Below are 21023 nucleotides of genomic sequence, written 5' to 3' on the forward strand. Positions count from 1 at the left end.
CGCATTCGGCGTTCCAATTCATCCCAAAGGTGTTCGATGGGGTCGAGGTCAAGTTTTTACACACCGATCTCATGAAACCATTTCTGTATAGACCTTGCTTTGTTCACAGGGGCATTGTCATGCTGAAACGGGAAAGAGGATTCCCCAAACTGTTGCCACAAAGATAGAAGCACAGAATCGTCTAGGATGTCATTGTATGTTGTAGCGTTATGATTTCCCTGCACTGAAACTAGGGGTCTATCCCGAACCATATAAACAGCCCCAGGCCATTATTCCTCCTCCACCAAGCTTTACAGTTGGCACTATGCATTGGAGCAGGTACAGTTCTCCTGGCATCCGCCAAACCCAGATTCGTCTGTCAGACTGCCTGATGGTGAAGCATGATTCATCACTCCAGAGAACGCGTTTCCACTGCTCCAGAGTCCAATGGCGGCGAGCTTTACACCACTCCAGCATATGCTTGATATTGTGCATGGTGATCTTAGGCTTGTGTGTGGCTGCTCTGCCATGGAAACCCATTTCATGATGGTCCTGACGAGCAGTTAGTGTGCTGACCTTGCTTCCAGAGGCAGTTTGGAACTCATTACTATTTGTATTTATTAGGGATCCCAAGGCCAAGGCAGCAGCTACTCTTCCTGGGGTGCAAACACGTCAAGGCACGTACATTACATATAAAACCAAATACACTGCTCAAAAAAATAAAGGGAACACTAAAATAACACATCCTAGATCTAAATGAATGAAATATTCTTATTAAATACTTTTTTCTTTACACAGTTGAATGTGCTGACAACAAAATCACACAAACATTATCAATGGAAATCACATTTATCAACCCATGTAGGTCTGGATTTGGAGTGGAAAAGTGGAAAACCACACTACAGGCTGATCCAACTTTGATGTAATGTCCTTAAAACAAGTCAAAATGAGGCTCAGTAGTGTGTGTGGCCTCCACGTGCCTGTATGACCTCCCTACAACTGGGCATGCTCCTGATGAGGTGGCGGATGGTCTCCTGAGGGATCTCCTCCCAGACCTGGACTAAAGTATCCGCCAACTCCTAGACAGTCTGTGGTGCAACGTGGCATTGGTGGATGGAGCGAGACATGATGTCCCAGATGTGCTCAATTGAGGTCTGGGGAACGGGCGGGCCAGTCCATAGCATCAATGCCTTCCTCTTGAAGTATCTACTGACACACTCCAGCCACATGAGGTCTAGCATTGTCTTGCATTAGGAGGAACCCAGGGCCAACCGCACAAGCATATGGTCTCACAAGGGGTCTGAGGATCTCATCTCGGTACCTAATGGCAGTCAGGCTACCTCTGGCGAACACATGGAGGGCTGTGTAGCCCCCCAAAGTAATGCCACCCCACACCATGACTGACTCACCGCCAAACCGGTCATGCTGGAGGATGTTGCAGGCAGCAGAACGTTCTCCATGGCATCTCCAGACTCTGTCACGTCTGTCACAGGTGCTCAGTGTGAACCTGCTTTCATCTGTGAAGAGCACAGGGCGCCAGTGGCGAATTTGCCAATCTTGGTGTTCTCTGGCAAATGAAAAACGTCCTGCACGGTGTTGGGCTGTAAGCCCAACACCCACCTGTGGACGTCGGGCCCTCATACCACCCTCATGGAGTCTGTTTCTGACCATTTGACCAGACATATGCACATTTGTGGACTGCTCGAGGTCATTTTGCAGGGCTCTGGCAGTGCTCCTCCTGCTCCTTCTTGCACAAAGGCGGAGGTAGCGGTCCTGCTGCTGGGTTGTTGCCCTCCTACGGCCTCCTCCACATCTCCTGATGTACTGGCCTGTCTCCTGGTAGCGCCTCCATGCTCTGGACACTACGCTGACAGACACAGCAAACCTTCTTGCCACAGCTCGCATTGAGGTGTCATCCTGGATGAGCTGCACTACCTGAGCCACTTGTGTGGGTTGTAGACTCCGTCTCATGCTACCACTAGAGTGAAAGCACCGCCAGCATTCAAAAGTGACCAAAACATCAGCCAGGAAGTATAGGAACTGAGAAGTGGTCTGTGGTCACCACCTGCAGAACCACTCCTTTATTGGGGGTGTCTTGCTAATTGCCTATAATTTCCACCTGTTGTCTATTCCATTTGCACAACAGCATGTGAAATTTATTGTCAACAGTGTTGCTTCCTAAGTGGACAGTTTGATTTCACAGAAGTGTGATTGACTTGGAGTTACATTGTGTTGTTTAAGTGTTCCCTTTATTTTTTTGAGCAGTGTATAAAACAGTACATCATATAACATTACACCACTACATATCTACAATACAAAATGTATAATACTTGATATATTTGAGCCAGTAATGGGGGCTTTACTATTCTTGGATAGCGGAATGAATTTTGCTTCCCTCCAGGCCTGAAGGCACACACTTTCTAGTATTTTTTTTAAATTGAAGATATGGCAAATAGGAGTGGCAATATCGTCCGCTATTATCCTCAGTAATGTTCCATCCAGGTTGTCAAACCCCAGTGAATTGTCATTGTTGATAGACAACAATAATATTTTCACCTCTTCCACACTCACTTCATGGAATTCAAAAATACCGCGCTTGTCTTTCATAATTTGGTCAGATATACTTGGATGTGCAGTGTCAGTGTTTGTTGCTGGCATGTCATGCCTAAGTTTGCTAATCTTGCCAATGAAAAATCATTAAAGTGGTTGGCAATATCAGTGGGTTTTGTGATGAATGGGTCATCTGATTTAATGAATGATGGAGCAGAGTTAGCCTTTTCTCATTTATTTTTGTTTCATAGTACATTTTTATTTAGTCTAGTAACATGATTTCTCAATTTGCGGTACGTTTGCCAATCGGTTGTACTACCAGACTTCTTTGCCATACCTTTTGCAGCATCCCTCTGAAACATAACATTTTTCTATTCCTCACCAATCCAAGGGTATTTAACAGTTTTTACATGGGTGCATGCTTATTAGTAACTGGAATAAGCAATTTCATGTGTCAAGTGCAGCGTTTGGTTGCTCCTCGTTACACACCACAGACCAGCAAATATTCTTTACATCAACAGAAGAATCACTACAAAACTTATTGTATGACCTCTTATACACTATATTAGGCCCAGCCTTTGGAACTTAGGTTTTCCTAGATATGGCTACTATATTGTGATCACTACATCCTATGGATTTGGCTACTGCTTTAAAGCACATTTCTGCAGCATTAGTAAAGATCTGATCAATAGATGTTGATGATTTAATTCCTGCACTGTTTGTAAGTACCCTCTTAGGTTGACTGATAACCTGAACCAGGTTGCAGGCACTGGTTACAGTTTGATGTTTTTTCTTGAGTGGGCAGCTTGATGAAAGCCAGTCAATATTTAAATCACCCAGAAATTATACCTCTCTGTTGCAAGAAAAAGTATGTGAACCCTTCAGAATTACCTGGATTTCACAACAATAGACAAACATAGTGTGCTTAAACTAATAACACAAATTGTTGTATTTGTGTTGTCTATATTGAATACATCCTTTAAACATTCACATTGTAGGTTTGAAAAAGTATGCGAACCCCTAGGCTAATGACTTCTCCAAAGGCTAATTGGAGTCAGCTAACCTGGATTCATATCAATGAGATGAGATTAGAGATGTTGGTTAGAGCTGCCTTGCCCTATAAAAAAACACTCACAAAATCTGAGATTGCTATTCACAAGAAGCATTGCCTGATGTGAACCATGCCTCAAACAAGAGATCTCAGAAGACCTAAGATTAAGAATTGTAGACTTGCATAAAGCTGGAAAGGGTTACAAAAGTATCTCTAAAAGCCTTGATGTTCATCAGTCCACGGTAAGACAGATTGTCTATAAATGGAGAAGGTTCAGCACTCTTGCTACACTCCCTAGGAGTGGCCGTCCTGCAAAGATGACTGCAAGAGCACAGGGCAGAATGCTGAATGCGGTTAAGACGAATCCTAGTGTCAGCTAAAGACTTACAGAAATCTCTTGAACATGCTAACATATCTGTTGACGAGTCTACAATACGTATAACACTAAACAAGAATGGTGCTCATGGGAGGACACCACGGAAGAAGCCACTGCTGTCCAAAAAAACCATTGCTGCACGTCTGAGGTTTGCAAAAATGCACCTGGATGTTCCACAGCGCTACTGGCAAAATATTCTGTGGACAGATGAAACTACAGTTTAGTTGATTGGAAGGAACACAACACTATGTGTGGAGAAAAAAAGGCACAGCACACCAACATCAAAACCTCATCCCAACTATAAAGTATGGTGGAGGGAGCATCATGGTTTGGGGCTGCTTTGCTGCCTCAGGGCCCAGGCCTTGATTTCCCAAGTTTATCAAGATATTTTGCAGGAGAATGTTAGTCTATCTGTCCGCCAATTGAAGCTCAACAGAAGTTGGGTGATGCAACAGGACAACGACCCAAAACACAGAAGTAAATCAACAATAGAATAGCTTCAACAGAAGAAAATAAGCCTTCTGGAGTGGCCCAGTCATTTCACATTCTTAAAAGTGGTGATCCTAACTGACCTAAGACAGGGAGTCCTGACCTCAACCCGATTGAGATGCTGTGGCATGACCTCAAGACAGCAGTTTGCACCAGACATCCCAAGAATATTGCTGAACTGAAACAGTTTTGTAAAGAGGAATGGTAAAAGAAAATCCTCCTGATAGTTGTGCAGGTCTGATCCGAAGCTACAGAAAACGTTTGGTTGAGGTTATTGCTGCCAAAGGAGGGTCAACCAGTTATTAAATCCAAGGGTTCACATACTTTTCCACCCTGTGAATGTTTACACGGTGTGTTCAATAAAGACATGAAAGTGTATAATTGTTTGTGTGTTATAGTTTAAGCAGACTGCGTTTGTCTATTGTTGTGACCTAGATGATCAGATCAAATTTTATGACCAATATATGCAGAAATCCAGGTATTTCCAAAGGGTTCACATACTTTTTCTTGCCACTTTACCTCTGTTGATATCACATACATTATCAAGCATTTCACACATATTATCCAGATACTGACTGTTAGCACTTGGTCTATAGCAGCTTCCCATAAGAATAGGCTTGAGATGAGGCAGATGCCATATTATTTCAACAGTATTTAATATGAGATCCTCTCTAAGCTTTACAGGAATGTGGTTCTGAATATTAGGCCGCAACACCGCCCCCATTGGCATGTCTTTTCGGTAGATGTTATAACCATGTATTGCTGCCACTATCAAAGGTGTAATCTAAGTGAGTTATTTAAAGAGATCGTCAGAATGAGTGTCATCTGTTACAAGTTAATAACTTTATGAACCTTGTTTCATAGTATGTTACTCTGGGCTATTTTTTAAACACTTTTATGGGTTGGTAGATTGTTTGTTATGCTTTACTGGGAAGCTTATCAGAATTAGACTTGTTCATGTTATTTATATTTGAGCTGATAGTGCACGGTGTGCTGCTCATAGTGGACTTCCTACTAGGGAAAGGAAATCGGGCACCGCCTCAGTGCTAGCCGTGACTCTGGTTCATAGGCACATGATTACTGCATACAATAGCTGTAGGATCAGAGGTATTCAGGGCAGCTAGGGGGACATAAATGAAGTTACTTACATTGTGTCTGCCAACACCCCTGGGATAATGTACATTTGATGCAGCATTATGACAACTGTGTAGAACAGTCAGAAGCAGCCTTGATTTATGCCCTGTACTTGTGTTCCTGTGGTAGAACAGTCAGAAGCAGCCTTGTTATGTCCTGTACTCGTGCTCCTGGGTAGAACAGTCTGAAGCAGCCTTGTTATGTCCTGTACTTATGTTCCTGGGTAGAACAGTCTGAAGCAGCCTTGTTATGTCCTGTACTCGTGTTCCTGGGTAGAACAGTCTGAAGCAGCCTTGTTATGTCCTGTACTCATGCTCCTGGGCAGAACAGTCAGAACCAGCCTTGTTATGTCCTGTTCTCCTGGGTAACAGTCAGAACCAGCCTTGTTATGTCCTGTACTCATGCTCCTGTGGTAGAACAGTCAGAAGCAGCCTTGTTATGTCCTGTACTCGTGCTCCTGTGTAGAACAGTCAGAAGCAGCCTTGTTATGCCCTGTACTCGTGCTCCTGTGGTAGAACAGTCTGAAGCAGCCTTGTTATGTCCTGTTCTCCTGGGTAACACAGTCAGAACCAACCTTGTTATGCCCTGTACTCGTGCTCCTGTGGTAGAACAGTCAGAAGCAGCCTTGTTATGTCCTGTTCTCCTGGGTAACACAGTCAGAACCAACCTTGTTATGTCCTGTACTCGTGCTCCTGTGGTAGAACAGTCTCAGTGGGCAGAACAGTCAGAACCAACCTTGTTATGTCCTGTACTCGTGCTCCTGGGTAGAACAGTCAGAAGCAGCCTTGTTATGTCCTGTTCTCCTGGGTAACACAGTCAGAACCAACCTTGTTATGTCCTGTACTCGTACTCGTGGGCAGAACAGTCAGAACCAACCTTGTTATGTCCTGTACTCGTGCTCCTGGGTAGAACAGTCTGAAGCAGCCTTGTTATGTCCTGTACTCGTGTTCCTGGGTAGAACAGTCTGAAGCAGCCTTGTTATGCCCTGTACGCGTGCTCCTGGGTAGAACAGTCAGAAGCAGCCTTGTTATGTCCTGTTCTCCTGGGTAACACAGTCAGAACCAGCCTTGCTATGTCCTGTACTCGGGCTCCTGTGGTAGAACAGTCTGAAGCAGCCTTGTTATGTCCTGTTCTCGTTCTCCTGGGTAACACAGTCAGAAGCAGCCTTGTTATGTCCTGTACTTGTGCTCCTGTGGTAGAACAGTCAGAATCAGCCTTGTTATGTCCTGTACTCGTGCACCTGTGTAGAACAGTCAGAAGCAGCCTTGTTATGTCCTGTTGTCCTGGGTAACACAGTCAGAACCAACCTTGTTATGTCCTGTACTCGTACTCGTGGGCAGAACAGTCAGAACCAACCTTGTTATGTCCTGTACTCGTGCGGTAGAACAGCCAGAAGCAGCCTTGTTATGTCCTGTACTCGTGCTCCTGGGTAGAACAGTCTGAAGCAGCCTTGTTATGTCCTGTACTCGTGGGTAGAACAGTTAGAATCAGCCTTGTTATGTCCTGTGCTCGTGGGCAGAACAGTCAGAATCAGCCTTGTTAGGTCCTGTACTCAGAACCAGCCTTGTGCTCCAGTGGTAGAACAGTCAGAAGCAGCCTTGCTATGTCCTGTACCAGCCTTGTTAGGTCCTGTACTCGTGCTCCTGTGGTAGAACAGTCAGAAGCAGCCTTGCTATGTCCTGTACCCGTGCTCCTGTGGTAGAACAGTCAGAAGCAGCCTTGTTATGTCCTGTACTCGTGCTCCTGTGGTAGAACAATCTGAAGCAGCCTTGTTATCATCTTGCGACTCTCAAACCCGGATCCGGGAGCGTAATCAGCGCCTCAAACTAATTAGTATAACGCAGCGGACATAAATCTTCCTATTCATGAAAATCACAAATGAAATATATTGAGACACAGCTTAGCCTTTTGTTAATCACACTGTCATCTCAGATTTTCAAAATATGCTTTACAGCCAACGCTAGACAAGCATTTGTGTAAGTTTTGGCATAATGCTATGCTAGGCTCTGCTAGCAGCAGGCAACATTTTCACGAAAATAAGAAAAGCAAATTAAATTAAATCATTTACCTTTGAAGAACTTCGGATGTTTTCACTCAGGAGACGCCAAGTTAGATAGCAAAAAATATTATTTTTGTAGGTGAAATAGCTCCCTTGTTTGTTCTTCACATTTGGCTGAGAAATCGACCGGAAAATGCGGTCACTACAACTCCGAACTTTTTTCCAAATTAGCTCCATAATATCGACAGAAACGTGGCAAACGTTGTTTAGAATCAATCCTCAAGGTGTTTTTCACATATCTATTCGATAATATATCCGTCGGGACAATTGGTTTCTCATTAGAAGCGATTGGAATAATGGCTACCTCAGTACTTTACGCAAGATTTTCTGCGGGAGCCATCATGTGACCACTTGCTCAATGTGGTCCCTTACAGCTATTCTTCAACATAAATGCGTAAAAAGATGTCACAATGCTGTAGACACCTTGGGGAATACGTAGAAAGCGTAAACTCAATCGTAGCCCATTCACAGCCATATAAGGAGTCATTGGCATGAAGCGCTTTCAAAAAATGCAGCACTTCCTGATTGGATTCTTATCTGGGTTTCACCTGTAACATCAGTTCTGTTGCACTCACAGACAATATCTTTGCAGTTTTGGAAACGTCAGTGTTTTATATCCAAAGCTGTCAATTATATGCATTGTCGAGCATGTTGTCGTGACAAAATATCCTGTTTAAAACGGGAACGTTTATCCAAAAATGAAAATACTGCCCGCTAGTCACAAAAGGTTATGTCCTGTACTCGTGTTCCAGTCTAGAACAGTCTGAAGCAGCCTTATGTCATGTACTCGTGCTCCTGGGTAACACAGTCAGAAAAGCAGCCTTGTTATATCCTGTACAGAAGTCAGAAGCAGCCTTGTTATATCCTGTGGTAGAACTGTCTGAAGCAGCCTTGTTATGTCCTGTTCTCGTGCTCCTGTGGTAGAACAGGGGTTTAGCCCTGGGAACCAAGATGTTTCTTACAATAGAGCTGCTGATAACAGCTGAGGTCCAGACGGTCTTTCGCCTCGAGGGGTTTCGCACACCCCGAGGACCGAAGGGCTCCGAGCCAGCTGTAGTATCCATCGCAAATGATGAATGGGCAGATCTAAGGCTCTCGAGTGTTGCAACAGAGGAGAGATTTTTTTTAACACTCTGCAGTCCCGTTCTATGAGCTTGTGTGGCCTACCACTTCACAGCTGAGCCATTGTTGCTCCAAGACATTTCTACTTCACAGTAACCACACCAGTTGACCAGGGAAGCTCTAGCAAGGCAGAAACATGAACTGACTTGTTGGAAAGGTGGCATCCCATGACAGCGCCACATAAGCGCTTCAGTAAGGCCATTCTACTGCCAATGTTTGTCTATGAAGATTGCATGGCCGTGTGCGCAATTTTATACACCGCCAGCTACCGGTATGGCTGAACCAGCCGAATCCACTAATTTGAAGGGGTGTCCACATACTTTTGTACTGTGGGGCAAAAAAGCATTTAGTCAGCCACCAATTGTGCAAGTTCTTCCACTTAAAAATATGAGGCCTGTAATGTATCATAGGTACACTTCAACTATGACAGACAAAATGAGAAAAATCCAGAAAATCACATTGGATTTTTAATGAATTTATTTGCAAATTATGGTGATAAGTATTTGGTCACCTACAAACAAGCAAGATTTCTGGCTCTCACAGACCTGTAACTTCTTTAGGAGGCTCCTCTGTCCACTCGTTACCTGTATTAATGGCACCTGTTTGAACTTGTTATCAGTATAAAAAGACACCTGCCCACAACCTCAAACAGTCACACTCAACTCTACTATGGCCAAGACCAAAGAGCTGTCAAAGGACACCAGAAACAAAATAGTTCTGCACCAGGCTAGGAAGACTGAATCTGCAATAGGTAAGCAGCTTGGTTTGAAGAAATCAACTGTGGGAGCAATTATTAGGAAATGGAAGTCATACAAGACCACTGATAATCTCCCTCGATCTGGGGCCCCACGCAAGATCTCACCCCGTGGGGTCAAAATGATCACAAGAACAGTGAGCAAAAATCCCAGAACCACACGGGGGGGACCTAGTGAATGACCTGCAGAGAGCTGGGACCAAAGTAACAAAGCCTACCATCAGTAACACACTACGCCGCCAGGGACTCAAATCCTGCAGTGCCAAACGTGTCCCCCTGCTTAAGCCAGTACATGTCCAGGCCCGTCTAGTTTGCTAGAGAGCATTTGGATGATCCAGAAGATTTGGAGAATGTCATATGTTCAGATGAAACCAAAATATAACTTTTTGGTAAAAACGCAACTCGTCGTGTTTGGAGGACAAAGAATGCTGAGTTGCATCCAAAGAACACCATTCCTACTGTGAAGCAAGGGGGTAGAAACATCATGCTTTTTGGGGCTGTTTTTCTGCAAAGGGACCAGGACGACTGATCCGTGTAAAGGAAAGAATGGGGCCATGTATCGTGAGATTGAGTGAAAACCTACCATCAGCAAGGGCATTGAAGATGAAACGTGGTTGGGTCTTTCAGCATGACAATGATGCCAAACACACCACCCGGGCAACGAAGGAGTGGCTTCGTAAGAAGCATTTCAAGGTCCTGCAGTGGCCTAGCCAGTCTCCAGATCTCAACCCCATAGAAAATCTTTGGAGGGAGTTGAAAGTCTGTTGCCCAGCAGTAGCCCCAAAACACTGCTCTAGAGGAGATCTGCATGGAGGAATGGGCCAAAATACCAGCAAGTGTGTGAAAACCTTGTGAAGACTTACAGAAAACGTTTGACCTTATATACCCTTTGTTGGCAATGACAACTATTGAGATAAACTTTTGTTATTGACCAAATACTTATTTTCCACCATAATTTGCAAATAAATTCATTAAAAATCCTACAATGTGATTTTCCTCAATTTGGCTGTCATAGTTGAAGTGTACCTATGACGAAAATTACAGGCCTCATCTTTTTAAGTGGGAGAACTTGCACAATTGGTGGCTGACTAAATACTTTTTTGCCCCACTGTATATTTAGTGCAGTAACTCAAATAAACTGGCATTGTTTGTCACAGTACTTAGGTGCTGTTGCGAAGTCCTCATTAGCGATAAAGCACTGACATTTACCTTTTACTTCAGTAGTCCAATCAATAGTATGCACCTAAGATGCTGCATTAATTTATATTCAAGTAATTTAGTAGATTATCAAATAAATGAATTTAAAACCTTCGACTCATTCCTCAACTGTCCTGTATTCAGGCCTTTATAAGTGTTACTAAACATCATACCACATTCAACTTTTTAAAAACAATGGAAGTCCTCAAATGTATTTCCTCATTTTATTTTTTTTAGAAAGGAACAATTTTAACGGTTGGACTTGGCGACCCTCTCCAACTCGTCCTTCTTCTTGATGGCGTAGGAGTTAGAAGAACCCTGACAAAACACAATCAACACTGGTCAACCCCGAAGAAATGTACATGAACACTGGTGAACAAACCCTCCCAACATCACAGCAGATGTGAAAAATCTGATTAACTTGTTCAAAACCAAATCTGTATGGTACTGAAACACAATTGAGACTACACCTTCAACAAAAAGTCTCACCTTAGCTGCATTGATCAGCTCATCGGCAAGGCACTCTGCGATAGTCTTGATGTTCCTGAAAGCAGCTTCTCTTGCTCCAGTGCAAAGTAGCCAGATCGCCTGAGACAGGAGACAAGACAGTGAGCAGCCGTGAGCAGCCATAAACAGAATATAAATAAACTATGTTGTGAATCTTTACAACAAAACAAGTCAAAATGGAGGTTCTGTATCTGAGCTGGTGATTGACTGGGCCACAAGAGACTACAGCCAATGAATAGGCAAAGATGTTACTCTACGAGCACTCTAGCACACCAGGACAATGAGTTTGTAATGGCGTGACTCTAGCCTCGTGTGCACAAAAGAGAAATGTACAAAAAAGTTTTATATTCCTGTAACTTCACTTGTGATGTAGCCTAGATTTGGCAGTGAACCAAGTGTTGGAGAGGAATGTGGCAGCAGTCTCTCTTACCTGGTTGACTCTACGCAGAGGGGACACGTCCACAGCTTGCCTCCTAACGGTACCAGCACGACCAATACGGGTGGAGTCCTCACGAGGTCCGCTGTTTATGATGGCATTGACCAGCACCTGCAGGGGGTTCTGAGAGGACAAGGCAGAGGAGAGACAAAGTCAACCACCACAACCGTACTGGAATCCATATTGGAATCCAGGGGTACAAATCTCACAGGCAAAGACACTCCACGCCGAGCGTACTGTTGGATTCAACATTTTGAACATTGAGATATTAAAGACATGATAGATCAGGCGCATAGTATATTAAGGAGTGAAAGAGACTGGGTCTCTGTAGAAAGACAAAGCTGTGGAATGTGTTGGTGACAAGAGGAGAGCAACATATTGATAAGAGGGGAGACAGATGGACATCTGGATTAGATGGAGGGGTTGAGGTCAGGTGGTGAGGACATATTCTCTTGAGTAATAAACATTTGGTATCCAGTTACCCTCTATTATCTTGCTGTAGAGCCTGGAATATGTAAGGATCGGAGAGAAGGAGAGTCTTAAGTGAGATATAAATATCTGGATGGGACAAATGTTGGGTTGTCTGATTACAGCTGTACAGGACCTTTGGGCAGAATTAAACTTGGTTAAAGCTTCACTAGAGTCCGTGGGTTATTTACTCTGAAAAATAAGAACCTAACAGGACATATGGGACATAGAGGTGACCAGTAAAATTGGGGTGATAACAGTAACGTAGGCATGGACGTAAGAAAGCAGAACAATTTCCACGTGGCTTTGTTCCAGGCCTTTCGGCACAGAGTTGCCCATTTGTTTAGGCAGCCCTGCTTCCTAGAGCTGGGTCTATCTGAGCCTCCACTGGATTATACTCAGTCACTGAAACAGACCAGCATAGTGGCGGGAGGCTGACAGGCATGGAGTTCAAGGCTAAGTCCGCATTTCAAATGGGACCCTATTCCCCATTTAGCGCACTACTTTTGACCAAGGACCATAGCAGTGCACTTTGAAGGGGGGTGGGGTGACATTTGGGACAAAAAAAAAGTTGAATAAGGTACGTACCTCCCCGGTCAGCAAGTGGATGATCTCGAAGGCGTGCTTCACAATGCGACAGGTCATCAGCTTCTTGCCGTTGTTGCGGCCATGCATCATCATAGAGTTGGTGAGGCGTTCCACAATGGGGCACTGGGCCTTGCGGAAACGCTTGGCAGCATAACGGCCTCCAGAGTGTGGTAGGTACTTAGCGTACTTCTCCTTCACAGCAATGTAATCCTGAGTTGAAGGAAAAATCATCATCAATACTAGTTCCCTTCCCAATAACTTACATTTCAATGTCCAGGTTAACAGGGAATACATCGATGTTCATGTTTCTGAGCTGGTGATTGACTGGGCCACATGAGACTACAGCCAATGAATATGCAAAGTAGTTTACTCTGCGAGCACTCTAGCACACCAAGACAATGAGGGTTGTAAAGACGTGACTCTAGCCTCGCTTACACACAAAAAAACAATTATGTTTTATAGTGCCTAGTCACAAATCAAACATTGAAATGCCCTACCTGCAGGGAGATGTCATTGATCTGAACATCGTCTGTGCTCCATTTCCCGAAGAGCTTGATTTCTGGCGTTTCAGCCACTGCAGGGGCAGTCTCCCACGACTCTGAAGTCACTGATGAAAAACAGAAGATTTAGTCAGGTAACATTGATGGATTTAATTACGAGAGTCAAGGTACCACAATGTCTGACCCCAGTTCCATGGCAAAGGCCTTGTAATAATGGTATCCCACACTAATCAATGATATTACAAAATTGTAATTACTTCGACACTATGCCCCATTTATTGCCTCCCTCCCTTATCCTACCTTATTTGTACACACTGTATATAGACATTATTATTCACTGTATGTTTGTTTATTCCATGTGTAACTCTGTTGTTTGTGTCGAACTGCTTTGCTTTATCTTGACCAGGTCGCAGTTGTAAATGAGAACTTGTTCTCAACTTGTCTACCTGGTTAAATAAAGGTGAAATCAAAAACAGTAAAAATTACCACATCACGATATTGATACTACCACATTACGGCTCAACTAGTTAGCATAATGCTAGGTGACATGAGAAAATGATTCATGATAAAGCCATCAACATCAGGAAGGAATGGCTGCCACTGTTAGTAACACACGAAGAGCTAGCTAACCTGCTAGCCAACGTTATCCATTATACAGTCAACGTTAGTGATAGCAACGTGGGCTGGGCTACACACGGACAGCACAAATATATTGGTGTAAGTAGTTAAATTATATTAAATAGTCGGGATAAAACCTTAAAGGCAATGTGAATGAGAGCAGACACACGACAGTAGGCCCTAAGGGCTAAAGTCAGCCAGAGTCTACTAGCGAACGAGTTATATGGCTAATGTCATTATGAGCTAAACATGAGCTAAACATGTGTTTAACACCAAAGTGAACAGCTTGCATAGCAACAATGTTCCGAGTGGTCCCGGGAGGACGCTAAATAGGAAGCTAACTAGCAGTGTCGCACGTGTAAGCATGAAGTTAATCTGCCCCGCCTGAAGGCCGATAAAAACACTCGGGTGATTTAAAAACGACTTCGGACTATAAACGGATTTACTTCAGACTCAAAGTCAAACAAGCAATGTTACACGTACGATAGTTGGACATTGTGCGTGTTCATGCAATTTTGGCCTTGAAAATTGTAACATTTTTCCACTCACTTGTGTCTGCCGTTCTTCACCACACTTCTCAAAGCCGGAAAAGGGCCTGTTCAGGGCGCATCAAACAGATATACCGGGAGGCGGAAATGAGGTAACTGGATTGCACTGCTTTTATGGAGTTGTAGTTCAATGGCAGAAATCCCATCTCCGATATGTACAGTGCATTCGGAAAGCATTCTGACCCATTTACTTTTTCCATATTTTGTTACGTTACACCATATTAAAACATTTATTAAATTACCTTTTTTCCCTCATCAATCTACACACAATACCACATAATGACTAATCGAAAACAGGTTTTAATACATTTCTGCTCATTTATTAAAAATAAAGAAACCGAAATAGCTTATTTGCATAAGTATTCAGACCCTTTGCTATGAGACTCGAAATGGAGCTCAGGTGCATCCTGTTTCCATTGATCATCCTTGAGATGTTTCTTCAACTTGATTGGAGTCCACCTGTGGTAAATTCAATTGATTGGACATGATTTGGAAAGGCACACACCTGTCTGTAAAAGGCACATGACAGCCCGCTTGGAGTTTTACAAAAGGCACCTAAAGGTCCTTCAGACCATGAGAAACTAGATCCTCTGGTCTGATGAAACCAAGATTGAACCCTTTGGCCTGAATACCAAGCGTCACGTCTGCAGAAAACCTGGCATCATCCCTACAGGGAAGCATAGTGGTGGAAGCGTCATGGTGTGGGGATGTTTTTCAGCGGCAGGGACTGGGAGACTAGTCAGGATCGAGGGAAAGCTGAACGGAGCAAAGTACAGAGAGATCCTTGGTGAAAACCTGCTCCAGAGCGCTCATGACCTCAGACTGGGGCGAAGGTTCACCTTCCAGCAGAACAACAACCGTAAGCACACAGCCAAGACAATGCAGAGGTGGCTTCGGGACAAGTCTGAATGTTCTTGAGTGGCCCAGCCAGAGCCCGGACCTGAAAATAGCTGTGCAGCAACGGTCACCATCCAACCTGACAGAGCTTGAAAGGATCTGAAGATAAGAATGGGAGAAACTCCCCAAATACTGGTGTGCCAAGCTTGTAGTGTCATAACCAATTAGACTCGAGGCTATAATTGCTGCCAAAGGTGCTTCAACAAATTACTAAGTAAAGGGTCTGAATACTTATGTAAATGTCATATTTCAGTTTTTGTGTTTTATACATTTGCAAAAATGTTGTTAAACCTGTTTTTGCTAGGTCATTATGGGGTAATTATGTCTAGATTGATGTGGGGGAAAAAGTTTTAAAAACAATTTAATCTATTTTGGAGTAAGGCTGTCATGTCTCGAGGTCAGGACAGGCAGGGGTTCAGTAACCAGGTCCGAGTCCAAACAGTACAGGGTGTTAGACAGTCTCGAGGTCAGGACAGGCAGGGGTTCAGTAACCAGGTCCGAGTCCAAACAGTACAAGGCGATAGGCAGGCTCGAGTTCAGGGCAGTTAGAGTGGACAGGCAGGTGGGTTCGTAGTCAGGACATGGGGACTAGGAAAACAGAGACTGGGAAAATAGGAGCTAGGCGATGACTGCTGGTTGACTTGGAAAACAAGAAACTGGCACAGAGAGACAGAAACACAGGTATAAATACACTGGCGATGATGAGCAACACCTGGAGGGGGTGGAGACAGGCACAATATTTGGGTGTGTGGGTTGATGATAAGCTGAGCTTCACTGTGCATGTAGAGAACTTGGTAAGGAAGCTCAAGCTGAAAATAGGATTTTATTACCGGCATAAGGTTTGTTTTTCTTTTGAGGCCAGGAAGGAGCTGGTACGATGTACATTACTGTCGGTTTTAGATTTTAGTGATGTTATATATATGCAGGCCTCAACCACTACCCTAAGAGCACTTGATTCAGTGTATCATGCAGCCCTCAGGTTCATTACAAATCAGAAACGTCTAACACATCATTGTGATCTCTACAGCGCTGTTGGCTGGTCGTCATTGACCTTGCGTAAAGTTAAACACTGGTATACACTGATTTATAAGGCCATATTGGGTAAAATGCCATTTTATCTCTGTTCTTTTTTAGTCAGGTCAGTAAATAAATATCAATTACGGTCCCATTCTGATTTGCTTCTAATAGTACCAAAAATTAGAACAGGTCATGGTAGAAACAGTTTAAGTTTACTTAGCTCCGTCGTCCTGGAATTCTCTCCTGAACATTTTCAAATGTGATGATCTAGTTTAGTTGGTGGAGTTTAAACACTTATGTATACATCATAGAAGAGTGTAATTGTTTTTAGGCCAGCTGTTTTTAGTCAAGATGTTTGTATTTTTAATGTAATATGTAATTGTTGTACTGTATGTGTGTTTATAGTTTTGTTTAATGTTGTGTTAGTGTATGTATGTTGTTTTTTCTGAAACGTTGTTCACCCTGCTGCTGGGACCAGGCCTCTCTTGGAAAAGAGATATTATCTCAATGAGAAAAAACCTGAATAAATAAAAACAAGGACATGTGAAACAGATAAGGGCGTGACAACAAAAAACAACTTAAGTAGTACTTTAAAGTATTTTTACTTAAGTACTTTACACCACTGCCAACCGGTAGTTTTAAAGCCTCTCAATTGCCAATACATAGCATTAGCAATCCAGGGTTTGTATACGTCATTGGTTTTGACTGACAGACGATCTTGAGTGCCTTGCACAACAACATTTGGAAATGTTTTGTTTGTCTGAGTGAGGAGAATGCTGTAAATTAAAGTGGAACTGACACTGTTTAAGCAACATTAAATCTTATTCAAATCTGTTCATATACACCCTCAGGAAGAATAAAAAACATTGTTGTTTAAGTTTTTTGACTTGGTAATTTTCATGTTTTCATTAAATTCATAGAATGTTTGGGAATAACATATACAGTACTAAGGCATTTGTGAAAATTCTATAGCAATATAGAGTGGGAAAACGGCTGTGCATTTGGACAATTAATAGACACTGCAGTAAATAAAACCCAATAAAACATCTGTCTTGTCCAGGACCAGTGCGCCATAGCCAATCAGAGCTTCTGTAGGCATCTGTACAAATAAGCCATTTGCCACACGGGCCGAGTCATGGGTAACTGCTTATGTGGAGCGTCGAATTTCAAGGGAATAAGCTAATTGGGCAGATTAGCTGTCACTCAAGACCGTTTTGCGTAGCTGCTTGGTATGCTGTTTCAAACTTTCCGTGTCTTCGTCATGGTCTTGTTTAGCAGAGATGACGGTAAGGAGGAATTTCAGTTAGGCAAAACATTTTTCCATTCACTTTTAAGCTGTCTTTGGTGTATGTATACTAGCTTTTCATACCTGTGTAATAATAATATTGATGAGCTATATAAATGTTTATACATAGTATTGTGTAACAATAATATATATGATTTATATAAAGGTTTAGTCATAAACATTAGTGTCATAGTTGAATGATTAATATTGCATAGTCAGAGAGAGAGAGAGAGAGAGAGAGAGAGAGAGAGAGAGAGAGAGAGAGAGAGAGAGAGAGAGAGAGAGAGAGAGAGAGAGAGAAAGAGAGAGACCTCCCGAGTGGCGCAGCGGTCAAGCAGGCCGTTATTGTAGGTAAGAATTTGTTCTTAATTAAATAAAATGTGTGGGGGCTTGGGTGCAGGGGTATTTACAAGCAGCTACAGGGTCTGCAAGCTTGGGACTAAATCACTCTCTCCTCCTCTCTAGGTGTCTAACAGATAACTCCTTAATGCGTTAAATATTATGAAAGTAAGGTGACCCTAGGTTCACAACCTGCTTAATGACTTTGGAACCCACAATTTTTCTGCTTATGAAGCAATAAAAGATTGACAGGCTAAAAACCACCTAAAAAATGTAATTGTACTCTTTAACAATGTGGCCCTTTACTAATGACTTAATAACATTTTACTGCAGTCGGCTAAATCAGTGTCACACAGAGTGTTTCTTGGTAATCTATAACAAATCTACTGCAAAACAAAAGTATACACCTCACACACATGGTTATGGGCTTAAAAAAAGACTCCAGTATCATGTCAGATATAGAGTTGAAATGTATTCAATTTTTAGTTTGCATCCCAATATGACACTTTATACACATCAGAGAAGACTGAAATGGAACAAAATGCCTATTGTGTTTATTGAGCTGTACACTGAGATTCTCAGTTGGTCAATATTCCCCTTCTGTGATTCCACAACATCTTGTCAACATGTGCCCCAGAAATGGATCAGATATCTTATACCAATCTATCTTTATAGACGTTCATCCATAACAAGGCCAAGGCGTCCCCTATAGTGTCCAGAAATCTCTCGAAACGGTCACGTTTTGAAACATATCAAAAAGCATTTTGATGACCAAATTCACATTCTTTAGCGTAGACAATCATTTGTTCCTGTTTTAATGAGTGTTTGCGATTAGCTCCCTGAGTGGTCAAAAACCTCTTCAAATTGAAGTATGTTTTATAGCAATATTCACAAAATATCTTACAGGTAGGCCCTCTCTCACTCTTTCTCATCATGTCTCAAGCTGACAGGCTCCCAGAGGCAGGGCCATAAAAGGCCCCAGCTCACTCAACTGCCACTCTGGTCTCACACAGCCATCAGCCCAGAACATCCTGAAGAGAGCACACCTCAAAGATAATCTGTGAATAATTTCTTCCTCATTGAAGGTGAGTTGAATATTCAATGTTATGTTTGTACCAGTCAAAAGTTTGGACACACCTACTCATTCAAGGGTTGTTCTTTATTTGTACCATTTTCTACAGCAGTGGGATGCAGGATGGTATATACTGCTGTCTAATGAGAAATATAATATAATAAATAAATGTTTGCATTACCAAATATATGAAAACTGGCTCCAAAATTGTATTTAGGTATAACACTTTAATATGGCCAGGAAAGTAACTCTTCTTGAACTGCACTGTTGGTTAAGGGCTTGTATAAGTAAGCATTTCACGGTAAAGTCTACACTTGTTGAATTTGGTTCATGTGAGAAATAAAGTTGGATTTGATTTGAAGGTCATTGAGAATAACAATAGATCACAGCTATTGTGGGTAGTTTAAGGATAAAGATAGTGAAGGTTCAGGAATGTAAAAGATTTGTTCACAGTGGGGAGTTATTCAAAGAGGGGGATTAGAACCCTAAAATAATAGTGGTAAGAAAGATCATAAAGCTACGTTGAGATTCAGGTTTAGGGGGGGTAATAACTTTTTGGAAACCACTATGTAGATTATAAACATGCTAGAGGTGTCACTACAGACCCTGGCTCGATTCCAGGCTGTATCACAACCGGCCTTGATTGCTAGTCACATAGGGCGGCGCACAATTGGCCCAGCGTCGTCTGGGTTTTGCCGTCATTGTAAATAAGAATTTGTTCTTCACTGACTTGCCTAGTTAAATAAAGGTTATATAAAAATAAATGAGAAATAAGGAAGAGAAATTATAGATAAAACATATTGGTGATCATCGGCCATTGGACATAAACATTACACAAGTTGGAAATTGCAAATTCAACAATGAGTGGTTTGGAAGGAATCAGTGACAGTGGCTAACTCTACAAGCTTTGCAAAGCAATCACTCGCCTGCTATTCAGTGGAGTGGCTGTGTGGTCCCAAATCTGTGATTAAGGGGCTCGTTTCCAAGTTTAAAATGATAAACATTCAACATTGGCCATGCTGTCAATGAAGCATGATTTGTGCCACGCTCAAAGCAACTGTTAACTCAGAACTGTGAAAACTTGACTTCAGTGAGTTCAAGACAACTGGGAAGTCGGGAATAAACGAGCTCCGACTGGAAATTGGAAATCCGGGCCTCTTTCTAGAGCGAGGATCTCTGAGACAAGCCACCCGGACAGCTGATGAATCTGTGGGTTTGCACAACCAAAGAATTTCTGCAAACTGTCAGAAACCGTCTCAGGGAAGCTCATCTGCGCGCTCGTATTCCTCACCAGGGTCTTGACCTGACTGCAATTCAGCGACATAACCGACTTCAGTGGGCAAATGTTCAACGTCGAACTGTACCAGGCAGATGACAGACAGCGTGTATGGCGTTGTGTGGGCGAGCGGTTTGCTGCTGTCAACGTTGTGAACGGAGTGCCCCATGGTGGGGTTATGATATGGGCAGGCATAAGCAACGGACAACGAACACAATTGCATGTTATCAATGGCAATTTGAACACATAATGACATAATGTGAAGAGACATAATGTGACATAATGTCATAATGTGAAGAGATCCCGAGACCCATTGTCGTGCCATTCTTCCGCCGCCATCACCTCATGTTTGATCATGAAAAAGCACAGCCCCATGTTGCAAGGATCTGTACACAATTCCTGGAAGCGGAAAATGTCCTAGTTCTTCCATGGCCTTCAGCGGATTTGTATATTTTTACCCCTTTTTCTCCGGTATCCAATTGGTAGTTAAAGTCTTGTCTCATCGCTGCAACTCCCGTACGGACTTGGGAGAGGTGAAGGTCGAGAGACACGCGTCCTCCGAAACACGACCCAACCAAGTCGCACTGTTTCTTGACACAATGCCGGCGTAACCTGGAAGCCAGCCGCACCAATGTGTTGGAGGACACACCGTACACCTGCCGCATGTGTCAGCGGGCCACCACAGGAGTCGCTAGAGCGCAAAGGGACAAGGACATCCCTGCCGGCCAAACCCTCCCCTAACCCGGACGACGCTGTGAAGG

General features: G+C 43.0%; 1 protein-coding gene and 3 non-coding genes across 4 annotated transcripts; all 4 read right to left on the minus strand.

Annotated features, from left to right (window-relative positions):
• Positions 1-10921: 10921 nt before the first annotated feature.
• On the minus strand, positions 10922-14505 carry LOC112264973 (40S ribosomal protein S5). The gene is made up of 6 exons (XM_024441913.2): positions 14378-14505; positions 13208-13317; positions 12711-12920; positions 11649-11777; positions 11201-11299; positions 10922-11029 (listed from the first exon to the last, which is right to left on the minus strand). Coding segments are annotated over exons 1-6 (618 nt in total). The 5' UTR covers positions 14379-14505; the 3' UTR covers positions 10922-10960.
• On the minus strand, positions 11402-11531 carry LOC112266254. The gene has a single exon (XR_002955905.1). It is a non-coding gene; the product is annotated as a small nucleolar RNA SNORA3/SNORA45 family (small nucleolar RNA).
• LOC112266250 lies at positions 12427-12553 on the minus strand. Its single transcript, XR_002955902.1, has one exon. It is a non-coding gene; the product is annotated as a small nucleolar RNA SNORA65 (small nucleolar RNA).
• LOC112266255 lies at positions 13011-13142 on the minus strand. The gene has a single exon (XR_002955906.1). It is a non-coding gene; the product is annotated as a small nucleolar RNA SNORA3/SNORA45 family (small nucleolar RNA).
• Positions 14506-21023: the final 6518 nt, after the last annotated feature.

The sequence above is a fragment of the Oncorhynchus tshawytscha genome, linkage group LG13 (genome assembly GCF_018296145.1).
Source record: "Oncorhynchus tshawytscha isolate Ot180627B linkage group LG13, Otsh_v2.0, whole genome shotgun sequence".
NCBI classification, from domain to species: Eukaryota; Metazoa; Chordata; class Actinopteri; order Salmoniformes; family Salmonidae; genus Oncorhynchus; species Oncorhynchus tshawytscha.